Source organism: Lutra lutra, chromosome 14 (assembly GCF_902655055.1).
Source record: "Lutra lutra chromosome 14, mLutLut1.2, whole genome shotgun sequence".
NCBI lineage: Eukaryota > Metazoa > Chordata > Mammalia > Carnivora > Mustelidae > Lutra > Lutra lutra.
In genome coordinates this window covers 58,859,923-58,880,936 of record NC_062291.1, presented here as the reverse complement: position 1 = coordinate 58,880,936, position 21,014 = coordinate 58,859,923, and the positions used below count along the sequence as shown (strand labels likewise).

The following is a 21,014-nucleotide window of genomic DNA, read 5'->3' as shown; positions in this document are numbered from 1 at the left end:
CAGCTGGCTGCACCCTCCCCCTCTGGGGTAGCTCACACTTCCTCCTCGCGAGGTCTGAGAATAGGTCGCAGAGGCGGCATCCAAATGCCGACTTTGGGCTGAGAGAGACCCGTGTCCCTGAATCCCCCCTCCAGGGTTTAGACCAGTACGAGTTGGTAAGGTGTTTCTCAATTTAAAAACTCTTCCCAGCCTCTCTGCCAAGCCCAGCTGACCTCACCAAGGCTGGCCTTCCTCATGGACATGTCCCGGAGAGGTCTGTGCCCCCACCCTTCCCCCTTGAACCCTGAGTCGGTTTCACCAGCTTCCAGACTGAAGGGCGCACTTGCTTGGACCACATGCTGGGCCCCTTGCCCAGAGGCCAGCCTGGAATCTGTCTTAGTAGTCAACCGGGGGCTTCTGATGCCCACGGTCCGGGCGGCGCTCAGCTTTTCTGTGAGCCCTGGTCCAGCAGGCTCTCTGGGGAGGGCTGTGAGCGCCGCTTAGTTTCCCCGGTGGTTGTCTTCCAGGAGGAGGCGTCATGGGAGCCGCTGGACGCAATGCAGCCCATGTTGTCTTCAGAGACCTCAAGAGCATGTGACCCTGAACCAACTCTGACCTTGAGATTTTAAGTCCCTGTGGGGTCAGCGTCCAGGATACGGCTGGAGGCTGACAAGTCCTCATGCTCAAGCCACATACAGGTTACGTTTGACACTTGTTAACCTTGCACCCCTGACTTCCTAGATGGACTGGTGTTGTTTTATTAAAAACAATTATATAGATAATATAATTATATAGTTTGTGGATTTTCTTCTTCTATATATTTTCTGTGTACTGGTAGATATTTGCATTTTTTCTACATGTTAGCTTTTTCTATGTATTAGTCAGTACACATGACTATGTAGTAATGGGCGGGATAAGCTTGTCTGGGATACTCAGCCTTCGCACCTTGGCTCCAAGCAGTCCAAAGGACCCGAGCAAGGCTTTAATGCAAACACCCCTACTCACCGCCGGGTCCCACTACCAGCTGGACCTGGGGACAGCCCCGGGGGAGGCCTCATCTGCTGCTGTCCCACTCCTGGAAAACTGAAAGAAAGGACCCAGTTCCCTGACAGGACACAAAGCCATATAGGGGCCAGGGGTCCGAACGAAATTTGGCATCTCAAGTCATCAAAAACACCGTCAGGCAGCAGCAGTGAAGGGTAAGGGTGAAGTACATGCAGCTGAGGGCCACGTGGGAGCTTACGTTCCTGATTTAAGAGGAATCACACCCATGAGCTACACCTGATGCATCAGTAAACCCCTCAGATGGAAACCTGTGTATTCTCAAGGGAGCTGGGTCGTCACTCTTGACTAGAAAGATCCACACAGATGCCCCGTATGCCACGCAGCTCTCCACCCTGCTTCTCAATTCCAGCAGCCAGGGCTGCTGCGGTCCAGGGGGGCCCTGTGGGGTGTGGGGCGGGGAGGCAGAAGGTTCCTGGGGCACCTCCTCCTTCCCCTGCCCAGGAAGACTTGCGCGGATCAGGATATAACCATATCATTACTTAATCGTGCTCAACTCAGATTTTTCATCTGCAAGGAGTTGCCTCAAAGATCAAACAAGACAACAGGTCATGTTTGGTCCCGGATCAGGGGCACGATCGGCATTCAGTGCAGGCGGCAGCCCCGCTACTAAGCCTGTTGGTGAAGGCGCTGCTGTCGGGTTTGCATTCTGCAGAAGGCGGGCTCTTCCACACTCTTTTTCTAACCTGGTGCCCAGAACTGAAACCAGCCGGCTAGTGGCAGCGTGGCTATGGCAGAACAGAGTGATCTTAGAGTTCGTGGAGCTTTTTCCAGAAGAATGGCTGCCAGGCTATGGTCCCTGTTTAGTTCCGGCACAAGTGACCTTGTTGGAAATCTGGTTCTGGTCTGGGTTCTGAGATACACTTTTCTCACTTGCCCTCAACCCCTCACAGGTTTCTTCCAGGGCCCCCCAGGGCAGTGGGGGGTGGGAAGATGGGGAAGTGTTTGGAAGACAGGGAGGAAGGAAAGGAGGAAGAAACGTGTGGGGTTGAGGGCAAGTGCTGGCTGAAATCTCTAGTCAGACGGGTCCTCATTCTCTGCAAAGTCATTTGCCTTGTGGATGTCTCCCCTGGTCTCAGCACACCTGTTCCCAACACAGGCTTGCTGAGAGCAGAACTGAAGAACAAATAGGACCCAGCCCAATCCCCGGAGGCCTGGGGCCCATCACATCTGATCTGGTGTTTCAGAGTGTCAGTGCTTGGGTGGGGGAGAGGGGTGGAATAAAAGTCAAAAAGCTTATAGGATGTAGGAAAATTTTTAAATGTAATAAGAACATAAAATGCAAACATAATCTTGCCTGCAGAGAAAATCACCATTACTGTTTATACTACTTCCAGATAGTCTTTTAGATAATTTAGATGAGGATCTGTATTCTGAATGTGGGCTTTACATCTTCATTTAGTTTTAATTCATGTCGTGAGCATTTTTCAGTCATAAAAATTCATTAAAAACATGATTTTTTAATAGCTGCCTAATATTCTCTTATAAGGACAATGATGGGACATTGAGTTTATCCTTGGCCTTGATTGCTAACTAGCACCAGCCAAAGGCCAGAAAGAGTAGCTTTCTGCATCTGCTTCTACTTGAGTGATTGGCCATCGTGTCTGCCTGGGTGCAGCTGCTGTCCAGGCAAACACCCCTTCGTGGGGGCAGAACTCAGAGGACACATGGAAAGAAGGGAAAGAGAATTCGTTTCCCACCGTTTAGTGATTTCCCGTCTCTGGGAAGATAACATTTGGTCCAGACCAAGAGCACAATCGGTGGACTGGATTCGGCACTATGGGGTGCCTTAGCTCCTATGAGCCCCCAGCAGCACCCCTCCCCAGCCCTGGCTGAGCAAGGGGGACTGAGCTTTCCCTAAGTGCTGACTGCAAATTGGCCATGGATCAGGCAATGGGTCCCTTGTTGAGTTCAGAATGTGAAACTCTTACAAGGATAAATAAGTCAGTGCCACATTGTTACCTGATTTACAGTTGCCCATTTCCCCAGAGTGGTGGGGGACACTTCCTCTGAGGCACAATTGTGTAAAAACCCAAAGTGTGTGTGAACCTCACCTGTTTAAGTCATTAGGTCACATGGCCAGCCCCTCCTGCTCTGAGGGCCCCTGGGTGATGGTGTCCAGAGTCCGGGTGAGAAGGGAGGTTTATAGCCCTGGGGGGAGTTCGGTGGTCCTCGTCGGAGGAATGACAGATGTGGCTGGCCGAGCCACCTGCGGGCCTTGGGAATGTGCGATTTTCTGTCGCATGTTCTGTTTGCAAGCATTTAGGAATGCAGAGTTTTCTATGGGACACTGATACTACATCGGTGGCAAAAGCAGAGATGAGACTCACCCGTGGCATTCTGGGGGGGATGTGCAGAAACACCAAATAAAAAGGAACGTGAAATGCAAACGAGGAGACACTCAAAGGGAGAGCAAATCTGAAAAAATATGTAACCTCACCAGGAATCAGTGCAACGCAATGATAACTAAACTATCACGTTTTGCCTATAAAACTGAGAAAAGTTATTATAATAGAAAATCGCCAGTGTGAGCAGAGAGGACACGCACGCGTTGTTGGCAGGCAGCGGCATAAATTGGTATTTGAGGAGGAACAAAAACCAACATCCAAAAGGCACCCCATTCGGTGCGTGACTCAACGTCTTGGCCCGTAGCCTAAGGAAAATGTCAGAGATGCCCCCAAAGATTTAGGCACAAGCATATGCATGAAGTGTTACTGCCAATGGCAAAATACTGAAAACAGCTTAAATGTCCCAAAATAGAGAATTAGTTAAAAGAATCATAATAGGGGCACCTAGGTGGCTCAGTCATTAAGCGTCTGCCTTTTGGCTCAGGTCTTGATCCCAGGGTCCTGGATCGAGCCCCACATCAGGCTCCCTGCTCAGTGGGAAGCCTTCTTCTCCCTCTCCCACTTCTCCTGCTTGTGTTCCCTCTCTCGCTGTGTCTCTCTCTGTCAAATAAATGAAATCTTTAAAAAAAAAAAAAATCCTAATAATTGCATGTGATGGGTATGCCTAATATGTGTGTGTATGTATGCATATATATGGAGACATATTAGAGCTATATGTATGACATAATGACATACATGTCATACAGAGACACAGAGAGACTGGCAGACAGACACAGTGGAAGAACAGAAACAGACAAATGAGAAAGAACCAAGCACACCCAAATGTTAGCAGGAGCCGGAAGTCTTTCCGACCACTTGGTGGTGGTTTAGAAGATGTTCCTTACTACCTTCCGACAGCCTATCTCAACTGAAGAACAAGCCCAGCGTAAATGGACGGGGCTCTGAAACATTGTTTAAAATGATGATCCAGGCCTGGTCTAAAAGACATAAATTACTTGTGTGTTGATATCTATTTATGGATCACAAATCCGAGGATTTCAGACATGGTGTGGGTCTTAGATTTTCTTAGTGGGAGAGTGAAGATCGGTCTCACTTAAAATTCCCTAAACATCACAAAGGGGAAGGGCAGCGTATCACCAGGGGTTCAACAGCCCCAGAGAAACCCTGTGTTCCTGAAAGGAGACAACAAAGGTGAACCCAAACCTGGACTTTCTTTGGTTTTATCTGAAATTACAACAGTTCTGTTAGGCAGGATGTCAAGATCAGCAGCTCTGTAGCTGCTCTTTGACTAATAAGAGAATTGGGAGATGACTTAAATGATATAGGGCCAACAGAATTTGCTTAGTAGCTTGGTATGCAGAAATCTTCCAAAACCAATGGGTCTCTTAAGAAAAACTCATAACAAGTTGTCAATACTGAAAAAACACCAGAGCCAAGACCTACACTTTCTCCCTTGTGCCAGTTGGCCTTTCCTCTGGTCCCATCCTCCAGGACCTCTTCAGGAAACGTGGGTCTGGCTCAAATACTGCTGTGCATAAAGGTGCTGAAGATGCCTTCCTTACAGTGGGGACGTGTGGATTATATATATGAACATAGCTCGCCAAAATATGTGTACCCTGCAGCCCACCAACCCAGCCCCAGGTATATAACCAGCAGACGTGCTTATGTGTTCACGAAGGACACATACTAAACCCCCATGAATGAGGGTCTCCAAACTGGAACCCACCCACATGCCCATCAACAGTAGAACAAACAAGTCAATTGTGCTAGGTCTACTCAAATGGAATCCTATTCAGCAATTAGAAAAGTACACCCAGACCAACATGACCCAAGACCATGTTGAGTCAAGAAAACCAGACACAGAAGACTACGGGCTGTGGAATTCCATTTATAAAATGTACAAAAACATGTAAAAAGTAATCTCTGCTGTTAGAGATCCACCCTTGAGGGTGTTAGGGACTGGAAGGGAGATGGAGGAGGGCCCTGGGCTGCTGGTAATATTCTTGTGTTTGATCCGTGTGATGGTTACAGGCATGTGTTGTGTCCAAAAAAAATCACGGAGCTCTACACATAGGATGTTGCCATTTTCTGCATGTGTGTTATACTTGAATAGAAAGGTAAAATGAAAACTAGCTTGGTGCCTGGCACAAAATGATATTACTTATTAGCATTATTACCATAAATCTCTTACTTACTGGCAAAGCCCTAGCTCTGAGTCTAGACTAGAATGGGAAATGAGGAGGAGGGTGAAAAGGAAAAAAAGAAGGGAAAGGACAAAAGGGATGTGGTGGACAGGCCTTCAAGATGCCCCCACCCATAAGCCCTGCTTCCTGCTGTTCATGCCCTTGTGTGACTCCTCCCTTTAAGTGTGGGCAAGACCTGTGACCTGCTTCTAACCAACAGACGATGACAAAGGTCATGGGATGTATGTGTCATGAAAGGTAATAGGTAATATCTGTGTCATGAAAGGTAATAGTGCCCATCTTTCAGGAAGCTTGGTCTCCCTGGCTGGCTGTGATGGAGCGGGGGCCCCACTGGGAAGGCCAACATGGCAAGTCACTGAAGTGGCCTCTAGGTTCTGAGAGCAGTCCCCAGCCAACAGCCAGCAAAAAGCCTTCAGCCCTCAGTCCTACAGTCCAAAGGAACTGAATGCTGCTGGGAAATGGCTCCTTCCCCAGTCAAGTCTCCAGAGGACGGTGCAGCCCTGGGCAACGCCTGGATTGCAGCCCCACGAGACCACAAGCAGAGGGTTCAGCTAAACCCGCCTGAAGTCCTGACCTATAAAAACTGTGGGTATTGTTTTAAGTTTGGGGTAATTTGTTACACAGCAACAAAGGATCCAAGAGAGGCCAAACAGCCAGATCTGGGTACAAAATGTATCTAATGATACACATTTAATTTGTGGCCCTAGATTTCAGAATATTCCCATTTTAAATGACCCTGTGGTATGGAAATCTCTTGCTGGGGCTAAGCCTGGAGTCAGCCATCGCTGAGGTCAACAGTCAGACCCACCCGGGTTTGGATCCTGGCTCTACCGACATTTGACCTTGGCTAAGGTTCTTTGCACTTCTGAGTCTCAGTTTCTCCTGATTAATGGGGATCATGATATTTTGCACGACATGAGGCACACAACAAAGGCTAGGTTTCTTTCTTCCTTACAAAATGACATGTTGTCACGCTCAGAAGCAGAATGTTCAGACAGGGCAAGAGGCAGTCTGGAACATTCTGGGCCCACCTGAAGCAAAGGGATGAAATTAAAGCTGCTCTATGAAGAACTGGAGCAAGATCTCCTTTGATCTCAGGTTTGGAGATCCCTCCGAAAGAGGACCCCCAAGTGAAAGGCTGCCATTCTGGGACAGCAGCACACACGCGTGCACACACACACACACACACACACACACCCCTCTACAATAAACTACACCAACTCACACACACAGATCAATATTTCAGGGCGAGAGAGAGAGAGAAGCAGGCAGGGCAGTTTGCCAAAGACAGAATCGGTGTGTGGGCTGTTGAGCTGTATTTCTGGTCTGATAAATCAATCCGCCTTGAATGAGTTCCTCCGACTCCATGACTGTAATTGGAGCTACCTTCCTCAGGGGCTGTTTGTTACGTTCAAGGTCAGGTGACAAGTACAGGTTTTCAGAGTCAGGCCCAGTCAATCTTCACTGGCCTCCGGGAAGAGCTCTGCACTATCTGGGATATCAGCTAAAAACTAGTCCACCTGTGAAACGCTGAAAACTGGGTAGGAATAGACTTGAGTTAACCTCTCCTTTCTGTCCTCGTTAGGTTTCCAAACTCACTTCAACATTCTCTCTAGGAACCTCCTCTAAAACCATGTCCATTAATTTGCAATTTGTCGAGTCTTGCTGTAGCAGAAGTATCTGGGCACCAGCCCCCCCCGCCCCCAAAAAAACAGAAAATACTAACCGCTGCTGTTTATGGGGTCCCATGCCTGTGTCAGGCACTGCACCGACCATGCATTTCACATACATTAATTCCCTTAAAGCCGCGACAAGCCCAGGAGTCGATTACACTAGTTGTCTGTGTTCATAACCGAGGAAACAAGCCAATGACATTAAATAGCTTACCTAAGGTCACAAAGCTGGGAGTTGACACAGTCAGGATTTGAGCTGAAGTCTTTCTCACACCCAAGGTCATGTTCTAAGCAAAACGCTACTCTCTGGACCCAATTAGTAGACAACTGGTTATATCATAATCAAGTCTACTAATTGTTGACCGATTTAGGTGTAGGGCTGTCTGTGAATGTGAAACCATGATCCCTAGTCTCAAAGCATCGAAACTCTAGTGGGGGGGAGACAAGGGACATGCATATAAAGGATCACTAACATCTCCAGGCCTGTGTGATTCTGCGCAGAGCACACCAGTGAAACATAATGGAGAGACAGCTGCTTGTGAGCCGGTGGGTTCAGGGAGAATTTCCTCCAGCAGAGGGACCTGAGCTACAGTGAGAGTGCCCTAGACTTCACAGGTGAAAAGACTTGTTGATTGAAAAGGATAAAGAGGGCATCCTGCTTCCTCCATGCAGGGGCAAAGGCAGAGGGGTGAGAAGGAGCAGAGAATACGGGCTGGGTTTCCACTGTGTAAATGAGCTCAGGAACACACAAGTTGGCTGGGAAGAGGATTTGTGAAAAGCAGTGATGGGAAATAGGAGGGAACAAAGGCTCAAACTACTGGGAAATTTCATGTCTGGCTGAAGGTGGGCTTTGTTCTACAAGCAACGTGGAGTTCATTTGAGAAGATATTGGGGATTTTACACTAGTTAGAGGATGGCCAGTCCCTTCACTTGTCTAAGTGGCCACATTCAGAGTGTTACCAGAGACCATCCAAGGCAAGCTTTTGGGCTGCCTGCATCCCCTTTCTTGGCTCTCTTCCCGAAGCCCTCAAATTAGATGAAAGTGAGCTAGGAATGGAATCTTCTCTCCAAGATACTAGAATCAGTTTTTCAGACCATCATGCCCAGCTGTGTTCCCTGGTCAGGAGCTCAGTTTGGGGGTGTCAGCAGAAAGCCTGTGAGGCTTCTGGTCTCTGTAGAAAGTCCTGTCACCAGCAGCGTCAATGTCAAAGGCTCCTTGTTCACTCTTGCTTCAGGAGAGACCCTGGCCATGGGACCTGGATTTGGGCACAGTTAGCATCTCCTGCTCTTTTATTAGAGATGTTTGTAAAACCTTGTGAAAGTAGCGGCCCCTAGATCCTCCCATTTCAAGAGCTGTCCAGACACCTCTGCTGGAAGCACCTGCTCTGGGTTTGTGCGGCGGACCTATATTTCATCAAGGATCAAGGCAGGTGACAACCCAGGGGCTGGGTTTCCCCCAGAGAAGGCAGAAACTCATCCACACACTGTATACACTGGAGCGGCCCATATTTGGTTTGGGAAGAAGGTTAATAATAGTAAACAAACTTCCTTGAAGGGATGGCCTAAAGGGGAACTGATTATTAAGAGGAAAAAAAATAAAACCAACACCACTGCTTTTGCAGTTACTCTCCACAGTCTATAATGAGAAAACCTCTCTTCTGTATAAATGACCTCCTAACGGGAGTCACCCCAAGACCCAGCTCCCAGTCCTTAGTCCCGGAAGCAGGAGCATAATGGGGCAGTCAGGTGTAAATTATAGAGGCCCGCTGCGGCAGGAAGCAGGGGGAGTTATAATAGTCAAGTAAATTAATTTCACATAAGTGGGATTAGCAGTTAAATAAATAGCAGCCCCACCACTAACCCCATCTGGCATGCTGGGTGTCTGTCCCCTGCCAGAAAAGCCTTATGGCTGAGCAGGAATTAGGTCACGACACGGTCGCCTACCCACTTTTAAGGACAACTCCTCTAGAAATGTAAGGCAGAAAAAATGTTTGTGTTAGGAAAGACTTTCCAAGTCGAAAACATAAAGAAATAAAAGAGGACTTGTGAGCTGCTTCTGCTGATGGTTCAGCCACCGTTCCTGTGGCCACGATGCCCCATGAGTCAACAGAGCCCTCAATGCAACCTGGGGGGAGGGGTCACCCAGGACGTGGGGCAAACTGGGGGCAATGAGTTCTGCAGATGGACCCATCAGGAGCTTCCTTTCCAAGATGAGAACGTGTCGGTCTTATTTTTAAATTGTCAACCTCTTGGGGTGCCTGGGTGGCTCAGTGGGTTAAGCCTCTGCCTTCGGCTCAGGTCCTGATCTCAGGATCCTGGGATTGAGCCCTGCATCAGGCTCTCTGCTCAGCAGGGGCCCTGCTTTCCCCCCTCTCTCTGCCTACTTGTGATATCTCTCTGATAAATAAATAAAATCTTTAAAAAAAATTGTCAACCTCTCGATGGGTTGTTTGGGCTTTTTAAGGCTTCTGCCTTTTCACAATTTGACAGTGACCTCTTTCCAGGTGAGTGGTGTGCTGGGGTTTGGAGGACCTCAGAGGCTGTGGGAAGAGGTGAGGAGACCAGGGTTTGAGCTGAGCCAGGAGGGGGCAAGCTGGGCTGGAATTTCAAGGTAGGTTCCTGATATACGGAATAGGGTCAGTCATGCTTCCTGCGGTGGTTGGGAGGGTCTAAATTACATCAAGTCAAAAGCAAAGCCCCTTGTCCTCCTTCTGACATGTTAAGATGAACATGGAAAGAAATGGCAGCTCCCTCGCCTCCCCCTCCCCCTTCACTTGAAACAGTGGAGCCAAATAAGAGGATCGGTATTGGACATCATCTAAAGGAAATCATACCAATGTCAAAGTCTTCCTAAGGTGGGGAGAGCTAACTACCCTTTAGATGATTCTCAGTAAGGACCTCCAGGGATGCTTCCTGAAGCTGTGATTCTTTCTCTGCGTTTGCTAGAACCTTGGACCAAGTCAGAGCGGACTTGTAGCCTTGGTTGCCTGAGGAGGGGGCATTATTATGAACCTTCTACAGGGCATCCCAGACTTTGCTGGCTATACCTACTTGGATGGGGGCCAAAGATCCCCAACACCCCACCTACTCCATGTCTCTTCTGAGTTGGGTAAATTAGAGGGGTTGAGTTTAAGGGAAGGAGAAGAGAATACAGAAGAACCAGATGAATCCATGGTGTTGAACTTGAACATGCAACATCCGTGACTCACTTCCTGCCTGTCTTAAAAGAGTAGAACCTGACGTTATCCACTTGATTATAAGTGAATGCCTTCTGGTCTCAAAAATAACCCTATTAATTTTATTCTACTACCCTCGAGTGTAAGATAAAAGCTATTAGAATAGCACAAATCCACAGGCAAGCGAGCCACCAACGAAGAGTCTGTAAATAACAGGGTGACCAATCATGCCAGCTTGCCCAGATTTTCCTGGTTTTGGCACTGACACTTCTGCATCCCAGCAAAACCCTCTCTCCTGGGCAAACTGGCCTGGCTGGTCACTCTACTGTATAAGCAAACGGTCAGGGATTATGTCTATCTCTCCCTTAGCAACAGGGATAGATGAGCCATTGTTTATCGAGCTGCAATTCATTTCTATGTAATGTCCAGACAGTGGGCGATTACACAGGCCGGAAATACCCACTCAGGACAAACAAAAACCTGTCATCGGCCCAAAATGGATAATGAGAGCATAGACCCAGTGGTAATTTATAAATAAAAAGTAGGAGTACCAGCCACTGAAAGCCACAACATCACCACTGCTGAAAAATCAAGTAAAAAGACTCCTTCCAAAAATCGGAGAAATGCCACCTATGTAAAGTAGAGGAGGAAAAACAAATTTGAGTCCTTAGCAAACTATGTGAACACTAATTTTAGCTTATGAATACCAAATGTTTGCAGGTTACTGGCAAATAGCCTTGAATTGTAGGCAAGGAGGAAAGTCCCTGGAATGTGTCTGGGCGTCACCGGCAGGAACCACAGAACAGATCTGCATTTTGTGGGGGCGGTTCAGGGTTGTCCCAAAGACACTTCATTCCTGCCAGAATCTCACAGCCGCAACACCTTGAGAAGTCTCTGCTTGAGCTCACTTAATAAATGGCCCAGACAAGTTAAATGACTTTTCCAAAGCTCTAATTGTCGTGGAAATACCAAGATGTGACAGCAGCCTGGGAAACTACTACAGGACCCCAAAGTGGCTCCCGCCCCCAGGGACGGGGTCTTTTCCCTCTCATGCCTCTCCTGGCAGCTGGTTGGGAACAAAAGAAAAGAGGCGGTTCCTCATCAGCCTCCTTACTGTGCCTTACCTGTCTGCTGTGGCAGCATTAGAGAGCTCTGGGGCCTTGCCCCACTGGGTGGGCACACATCTCCAACACAGAGAAGGTGGGTGGCGTCAGGGCCTGGATCTGGGTCGCAGGAAGGTGGGGGAACCCTGGCAGGCACACTCCCTCCTCCAGGAGGGCACTGTTCTGGGCCACATCCTTCTAGTATGATCACTTGACATTTTCCTATCCACACACCATTTGGCAGGGGTGAGAGATTCGATGAGCCATCCTGCCCTTTGCCATTTTTTTCTAGGACAAAAGTAAAGAGCTCATCAGATGGGGGTAGGGGAGGCTGCCACTTCAGACACTGAGAAGTTTGCACATTATCTTTCTTTTACGTCTCATGTCTTCTTCTAGATGCAACACAGAGACTTGGTTGGGTTACAAACTCCTCTGCCCATAAGAGTCCACCGAGTGTGAAGCCCGTCAGCTTCCCCAGGGCTAAGATGGCACCATCCAACGGGAGGCCGATAGCTTTATAAATATTCACCAGCTGCAGAGAATGGCCCTAAATTTACAAACTTTATAAATTTATAAGAGTATTTACATGTCTGTCTGTATATCAAAATATCTGGAAAGAAAACACCAAAATGTTTTCTATCCGGGGTAGAATTATGAATGTTTTTATTTTATGTAACTCTTCTTTCTTTTCTAATATTGCTGCATTAAACAGGAAGGAATGATCTAAGAAAACTAACCAAAGAAAATTGCACCCACAAGCACAGCGCTTCAACACAGATTATGCTAGTATTCTGACGCCTGATAGATGAAAACACCAAGAGCTATAACAACATAACGACGCATTAATACATCACATTAACCATTTCTTACTCCAGCAAGGGCTGAAGAGGGCTTTTTCCAGTGAAGCGCTTTTTTTTTTCCCCCTAATTGAGATCATCCTGGGTTTACAAAACTGGTTTCACTTAAAGTCATAACAAGCATTTTCTTTTTTTTTTTTTTTTTTTTTTTTTTTTTTTTTTTTTAAATTTGTTTATTTTTTTCAGCATAACAGTATTCATTATTTTTGCACCACACCCAGTGCTCCATGCAATCCGTGCCCTCTACAATACCCACCACCTGGTGCCCCCAACCTCCCACCCCCCACCCCTTCAAAATTCTCAGATCGTTTTTCAGAGTCCATAGTCTCTCATGGTTCACCTCCCCTTCCAATTTCCCTCAACTCCCTTCTCCTCTCCATCTCCCCTTGTCCTCCATGCTATTTGTTATGATCCACAAATAAGTGAAACCATATGATAATTGACTCTCTCTGCTTGACTTATTTCGCTCAGCATAATCTCTTCCAGTCCCGTCCATGTTGCTACAAAACTTGGGGATTCATCCTTTCTTTCTTTCTTTTTTTTTTTTTACAGCGTTATAAACATATATTTTTATCCCCAGGGGTACAGGTCTGCGAATCACCAGGTTAACACACTTCACAACACTCACCACAGCACATACCCTCCCCGATATCCATAACCCCACCCCCTCTCCCAACCCCCTCCCCCCATCAACCCCCAGTTTGTTTTGTGAAATTAAGAGTCACTTATGGTTTGTCTCCCTCCCAATCCCATCTTGTTTCATTTACTCTTCTCCTACCCCCTCAACCCCCCATGTTGCATCTCCTCTCCCTCATATCAGGGAGATCATATGATAGTTGTCTTTCTCCGATTGACTTATTTCGCTAAGCATGATACCCTCTAGTTCCATCCACGTCGTCGCAAATGGCAAGATTTCATTTCTTTTGATGGCTGCATAGTATTCCATTGTGTATATATACCACATCTTCTTTATCCATTCGTCTGTTGATGGACATCTAGGTTCTTTCCATAGTTTGGCTATTGTAGACATTGCTGCTATAAACATTCGGGTGCACGTGCCCCTTCGGATCACTACGTTTGTATCTTTAGGGTAAATACCCAGCAGTGCAATTGCAGGGTCATAGGGTAGTTCTATTTTCAACATTTTGAGGAACCTCCATGCTGTTTTCCAGAGTGGTTGCACCAGCTTGCATTCCCACCAACAGTGTAGGAGGGTTCCCCTTTCTCCGCATCCTCGCCAGCATCTGTCATTTCCTGACTTGTTAATTTTAGCCATTCTGACTGGTGTGAGGTGATATCTCATGGTGGTTTTGATTTGTATTTCCCTGATGCCGAGTGATATGGAGCACTTTTTCATGTGTCTGTTGGCCATCTGGATGTCTTCTTTGCAGAAATGTCTGTTCATGTCCTCTGCCCATTTCTTGATTGGATTCTTTGTTCTTTGGGTGTTGAGTTTGCTAAGTTCTTTATAGATTTTGGACACTAGCCCTTTATCTGATATGTCATTTGCAAATATCTTCTCCCATTCTGTCAGTTGTCTTTTGGTTTTTTTAACTGTTTCCTTTGCTGTGCAAAAGCTTTTGATCTTGATGAAGTCCCAAAAGTTCATTTTTGTCCTTGCTTCCCTTGCCTTTGGTGATGTTCCTAGGAAGATGTTGCTGCGGCTGAGGTCGAAGAGGTTGCTGCCTGTGTTCTCCTCGAGGATTTTGATGGATTCCTTTCTCACATTGAGATCCTTCATCCATTTTGAGTCTATTTTCGTGTGTGGTGTAAGGAAATGATCCAATTTCATTTTTCTGCATGTGGCTGTCCAATTTTCCCAACACCATTTATTGAAGAGGCTGTCTTTGTTCCATTGGACATTCTTTCCTGCTTTGTCGAAGATGAGTTGACCATAGAGTTGAGGGTCCATTTCTGGGCTCTCTATTCTGTTCCATTGATCTATGTGTCTGTTTTTGTGCCAGTACCATGCTGTCTTGATGATGACAGCTTTGTAATAGAGCTTGAAGTCCGGAATTGTGATGCCACCAACTTTGGCTTTCTTTTTCAATATTCCTTTGGCTATTCGAGGTCTTTTCTGGTTCCATATAAATTTTAGGATTATTTGTTCCATTTCTTTGAAAAAAATGGATGGTACTTTGATAGGAATTGCATTAAATGTGTAGATTGCTTTAGGTAGCATAGACATTTTCACAATATTTATTCTTCCAATCCAGGAGCATGGAACATTTTTCCATTTCTTTGTGTCTTCCTCAATTTCTTTCATGAGTACTTTATAGTTTTCTGAGTATAGATTCTTAGTCTCTTTGGTTAGGTTTATTCCTAGGTATCTTATAGTTTTGGGTGCAATTGTAAATGGGATGGACTCCTTCATTTCTCTTTCTTCTGTCTTGTTGTTGGTGTAGAGAAATGCAACTGATTTCTGTGCATTGATTTTATATCCTGACACTTTACTGAATTCCTGGACAAGTTCTAGCAGTTTTGGAGTGGAGTCTTTTGGGTTTTCCACATAGAGTATCATATCATCTGCGAAGAGTGATAGTTTGACTTCTTCTTTGCCGATTTGGATGCCTTTAATTTCCTTTTGTTGTCTGATTGCTGAGGCTAGGACTTCTAGTACTATGTTGAATAGCAGTGGTGATAACGGACATCCCTGTCGTGTTCCTGACCTTAGCGGAAAAGCTTTCAGTTTTTCTCCATTGAGAATGATATTTGCGGTGGGTTTTTCATAGATGGCTTTGATAATATTGAGGTATGTGCCGTCTATCCCTACACTTTGAAGAGTTTTGATCAGGAAGGGATGCTGTACTTTGTCAAATGCTTTTTCAGCATCTATGGAGAGTATCATATGGTTCTTGTTCTTTCTTTTATTAATGTGTTGTATCACATTGATTGATTTGCGGATGTTGAACCAGCCTTGCAGCCCTGGAATAAATCCCACTTGGTCGTGGTGAATAATCCTTTTAACGTACTGTTGAATCCTATTGGCTAGTATTTTGGCGAGAATTTTTGCATCTGTGTTCATCAAGGATATTGGTCTGTAGTTCTCTTTTTTGTTGGGATCCTTGTCTGGTTTTGGGATCAAGGTGATGCTGGCCTCATAAAATGAGTTTGGAAGTTTTCCTTCTATTGCTATTTTTTGGAACAGTTTCAGGAGAATAGGAATTAGTTCTTCTTTAAATGTTTGGTAGAATTCCCCCGGGAAGCCGTCTGGCCCTGGGCTTTTGTTTGTTTGGAGATTTTTGATGACTGTTTCAATCTCCTTACTGGTTATGGGTCTGTTCAGGCTTTCTATTTCTTCCTGGTTCAGTTGTGGTAGTTTATATGTCTCTAGGAATGCATCCATTTCTTCCAGATTGTCAAATTTGTTGGCGTAGAGTTGCTCATAGTATGTTCTTATAATTGTCTGTATTTCTTTGGTGTTCGTTGTGATCTCTCCTCTTTCATTCATGATTTTATTTATTTGGGTCCTCTCTCTTTTCTTTTTGATAAGTCTGGCCAGGGGTTTATCAATCTTATTAATTCTTTCAAAGAACCAGCTCCTAGTTTCGTTGATTTGTTCTATTGTTTTTTTGGTTTCTATTTCATTGATTTCTGCTCTGATCTTTATGATTTCTCTTCTCCTGCTGGGTTTAGGGTTTCTTTCTTGTTCTTTCTCCAGCTCCTTTAGGTGTAGGGTTAGGTTGTGTACCTGAGACCTTTCTTGTTTCTTGAGAAAGGCTTGTACCGCTATATATTTTCCTCTCAGGACTGCCTTTGTTGTGTCCCACAGATTCTGAACCGTTGTGTTTTCATTATCATTTGTTTCCATAAATTTTTTCAATTCTTCTTTGATTTCCTGGTTGACCCATTCATTCTTTAGAAGGATGCTGTTTAGTCTCCATGTATTTGGGTTCTTTCCAAATTTCCTCTTGTTATTGAGTTCTAGCTTTAGAGCATTGTGGTCTGAAAATATGCAGGGAATGATCCCAATCTTTTGATACCGGTTGAGACTTGATTTAGGACCAAGAATGTGATCTATTCTGGAGAATGTTCCATGTGCACTAGAGAAGAATGTGTATTCTGTTGCTTTGGGATGAAATGTTCTGAATATATCTGTGATGTCCATCTGGTCCAGTGTGTCATTTAAGGCCTTGATTTCCTTGTTGATCTTTTGCTTGGATGATCTGTCCATTTCAGTGAGGGGAGTGTTAAAATCCCCTACTATTATTGTATTCTTGTCGATGTGTTTCTTTGATTTTGTTATTAATTGGTTTATATAGTTGGCTGCTCCCACGTTAGGGGCATAGATATTTAAAATTGTTAGATCTTCTTGTTGGACAGTTCCTTTGAGTATGATATAGTGTCCTTCCTCATCTCTTATTATAATCTTTGGCTTAAAATCTAATTGATCTGATATAAGGATTGCCACTCCTGCTTTCTTCTGATGTCCATTAGCATGGTAAATTCTTTTCCACCCCCTCACTTTAAACCTGGAGGTGTCTTCGGGTGTAAGATGAGTTTCTTGTAGGCAACATATAGATGGTTTTTGTTTTTTTATCCATTCTGATACCCTGTGTCTTTTGATTGGGGCATTTAGCCCATTAACATTCAGGGTAAGTATTGAGAGATATGAATTTAGTGCCATTGTATTGCCTGTAAGGTGACTGTTATTGTATATTGTCTCTGTTTCTTTCTGATCTACTACTTTGAGGGTCTCTCTTTGCTTAGAGGACCCCTTTCAATATTTCCTGTAGAGCTGGTTTGGTATTTGCAAATTCTTTCAGTTTTTGTTTGTCCTGGAAGCTTTTAATCTCTCCTTCTATTTTCAATGATAGCCTAGCTGGATATAGTATTCTTGGCTGCATGTTTTTCTCATTTAGTACTCTGAATATATCATGCCAGCTCTTTCTGGCCTGCCAGGTCTCTGTGGATAAGTCTGCTGCCAATCTAATATTTTTACCATTGTACGTTACAGACTTCTTTTCCCGGGCTGCTTTCAGGATCTTTTCTTTGTCACTAAGACTTGTCAATTTTACTATTAGGTGACGGGGTGTAGACCTATTCTTATTGATTTTGAGGGGGGTTCTCTGAACCTCCTGGATTTTGATGCTTGTTCCCTTTGCCATATTGGGGAAATTCTCTCCAATAATTCTCTCCAATATACCTTCTGCTCCCCTCTCTGTTTCCTCTTCTTCTGGAATCCCAATTATTCTAATGTTGTTTCGTCTTATGGTGTCACTTATCTCTCGAATTCTCCCCTCGTGGTCCAGTAGCTGTTTGTCCCTCTTTTGCTCAGCTTCTTTATTCTCTGTCATTTGGTCTTCTATATCGCTAATTCTTTCTTCTGCCTCATTTATCCTAGCAGTGAGAGCCTCCATTTTTGATTGCACCTCATTAATAGCTTTTTTTATTTCAACTTGGTTAGATTTTAGTTCTTTTATTTCTCCAGAGAGGGCTTTTATATCTCCCGAGAGGGTTGCTTTAATATCTTCCATGCCTTTTTCAAGCCCGGCTAGAACCTTGAGAATCATCATTCTGAACTCTATATCTGACATATTACCAATGTCTGTATTGATTAGGTCCCTAGCCTTTGGTATTGCCTCTTGTTCTTTTTTTTGTTGTGAATTTTTCCGCCTTGTCATTTTGTCCAGATAAGAGTTTATGAAGGAGCAAGTAAAATACTAAAAGGGTGGCAACAACCCCAGGAAAATATGCTTTAGCCAAATCAGAAGAGATCCTGAATTGTGAGGGGGGAGAAAGGGGATAAAAAGGGGTTCAGAAAGAAAGAAAAAAAAAAACTATTAAAAAAAAGAAAGCCGATAAAGAAAAAATATAAAAAGAGGAAAAAATATATATATATTAGATAAACTATTTAAAAAACGTTAAAAAAAGAAAACGGTAAAAGTTAAAAAAAATTTAGCAGAAGAAGAGAAAAAGAAAAAAAAATTGAAAAAGAAAAAAAAATTAAATTAACTGCAAGGCTAAAAAATCATGGGGAGAAAGCCATGAGTTCCGTGCTTTGCTTTCTTCTCCTCTGGAATTCCGCCGTTCTCCTTGGTAGGTGAACTTGGTCCTGGCTGGGTTTCCCGTAGATCTTCTGGGGGAGGGGCCCGTTGTAGTGATTCTCAAGCGTCTTTGCCCCAGGCGGAGTTGCACCGCCCTTACCCGGGGTCGCGCTGAGTCATCCGCTCGGGTTCGCTTTGGGGAGCTTTTGTTCCCTGAGCGCTTTCCGTAGAGTCCGGAGGACGGGAATAAAGATGGCGGCCTCCTGGTCTCCGGCCCGGAGGAGCCGAGAGCCCGGGGCCCCACTCCTCAGTGCGCCCTCAGAGAACAGTGCCAAATGACTACCGTCACCCTGGCCTACGGCTGCGCTCCGAGCTGACCGAGCCTGCGACCGGTTCACGGCAACCCGGAACTGAGAGTCACTCCTCGGCTCTGTCTCTGCAGCCGGCTTCCCCGTTCTAATACCGGTAAGCTCTGCGACACTGAGACACCCCCGATCCTTCTGCGACCCTGCGGGACCTGAGGCCGCGCTTACCCCGCCTGGGCTTCACCCCAGTTAAGCCTCTGGAGCGATGTCCCTCCGCGGAACAGACTTTTAAAAGTCCTGATTTTGCTCCGTTGCTCCGCCGCTCGCCGGGAGCCGGCCCCTCCCCCCGCGGTCTATCTTCCCGTCGCTTTGGATTCACTTCTCCGCCAGTCCTACCTTGCAGAAAGTGGTTGATTTTCTGTTTCTAGAATTGCTGTTCTTCTTCTCTTCAATCTCCCGTTGGATTTGTAGGTGTTTGCAATCTTTAGATAAGCTATTTAGCTGATCTCCCGCTACCCGAAGTAGTCTCAGCCTGCTACTTCTCCGCCATCTTGACTCCTCCCATAACAAGCATTTTCCCGTGTGGTTCTAAACCCTTCCATTCGTAATAGTCATCATATCTAATAGGTGCATAATAGTTGCCTCAGATACATAAACTTTCATTCACCTGCGTCTTTCACGAACCTTCATCCAGTTTGACTTGCCTTCACAGAATGTCAACTTCCCTCCTGCCAAAGTCGCAAGAGAGTTTGCAGTAATCGGTTGAGAGTCAAGATTCTTCTACACATGTGTCCCGTGTTGGCTGCACCTGTCCGAGGGAGGCGGGGCTGGCAGTATGTCGCCTCCTGCGTCCCGCCAACACTCCGCTGAGTTGCCCCTCTGTGGCCAACGTTTGAAGTTAGGCTTCTTCTTCCCCGGCCCGCCAGCTCGTGACCAGCACTCGTGCTACTATTTTTCACTTTGCTACTAGCTTTGTGGGACTGAAAGTGATTGTGAATATCCATTGAGGTTGAGTAAATGAGCACCATTTTGGCCCCCAGGTCTCCATTTTCCTAAAACGCCAGGGATATCTTCAGCTCGAACCCTGCCCTCCCTTCGCTCACGCCACATCCCTGTCTTTCCCAAGGAGGCAAGTACACGGCATATGTCACATCAGCCCTCGTTCCTTCCTTGTGGCCAAATCACCAAATGGTCACGGCATGCTTTCCGGCAGTGCCTGGCCACAGCGCTGACCGGTGTGGCACCGGAGACAGAGAACCGTGTCATGCCAGGACCCCGTAATGGTTAGGGCCCCTTCTAGTGCTGGCATTCGGTGAACCCCACTCAAATTGCTCCATTTTTACCTTTTTAATTTTCAGTCTGAACTGTGTAGGGTCGTAAACAGAACTAAGGGGTCTGCACAGATCTCGACGTGAGGAATCCTGGTGGAAGGAAGGCAGTCTCCCAGGACCGACCAGTGTGGGTTGCGTACAAGGGACGATAAACCCAAACCAGGTGAAAACGGAAACACTTCCTTAACCACGCTTGGCTGAGGATTTTCACCAGTCCCGGGTGAGGAGTGATTGGAAATTAATAGCAGAAGCCCACTGTGTGTCTGTCGTCCACGGTATATAATTAGACTTAAGTTGACTTTACAGTAAACAGTCTATAATTCTCATTCCGTGCTGTAGCTACAGACAGTCTCAAACAATTCTTTGTTGCCTTTAGAAATTCTACAGTAAAAACCTTACTGGATACCTTTATAATTATAAATCTGTCCTGGAGGGTTCCCCCAAGGGACTCTGGCAACAAGATTCTAGTTCCTGGAGTGAGGCTCACAGAACCTTTCCAGAATGAGGCTTTACTAAGGCCTAGTTCTGACTGAGGGACAGTGGCCTTGGGGGAACTCACCTCACCAGCCCGTACTGAGCACTTGTGCTAGGGGCTGGCCACACAGCACAAAATCGAGTCCATAACCACAAAAAGCCTCCTGGAAGTAAAGAAGAATAAAGAGATGAATGGGAATAATATCTTAAGAGAAGAAGGTCTGGAAGGATCACTAAGGGCCAAGGAGGAGGAAGCCCACAAGAAATTAGGAAAAGGGCTCACATAGGACCCTGTCCCCAGAGCCCGTACGGAACATGCAGATAGAATAGAGAGATGAGAGGGCTTTCTTTCTGGTTCATGCTCTGGGGGTATAAATAGCGTCAACAGTGTGGTTCCGGAGGCTTTGGATGGTTGTGAACATCAAGATGGCAGGGGGCATGCTCCCTGGAGGGCACGCAGATGGCTTGAAGTGGGCATGTGAGCCGAGAGAGGAATTCACATCCTCCGGGGGCAC

General features: G+C 45.8%; 1 protein-coding gene across 1 annotated transcript in view; it reads left to right on the top strand.

Moving 5' to 3' along the window:
- Positions 1 to 3,891, top strand: part of PYROXD2 (pyridine nucleotide-disulphide oxidoreductase domain 2) — a 30,429-nt gene extending 26,538 nt beyond the window's left edge. Inside the window, exon 16 of the mRNA XM_047702471.1 lies at positions 507 to 3,891. Within this exon, the coding sequence (XP_047558427.1) occupies positions 507 to 577 (71 nt within the window). The 3' untranslated portion in view covers positions 578 to 3,891. The remainder of the gene's footprint in view (positions 1 to 506) is intronic.
- The last annotated feature ends 17,123 nt before the right edge of the window (positions 3,892 to 21,014 follow it).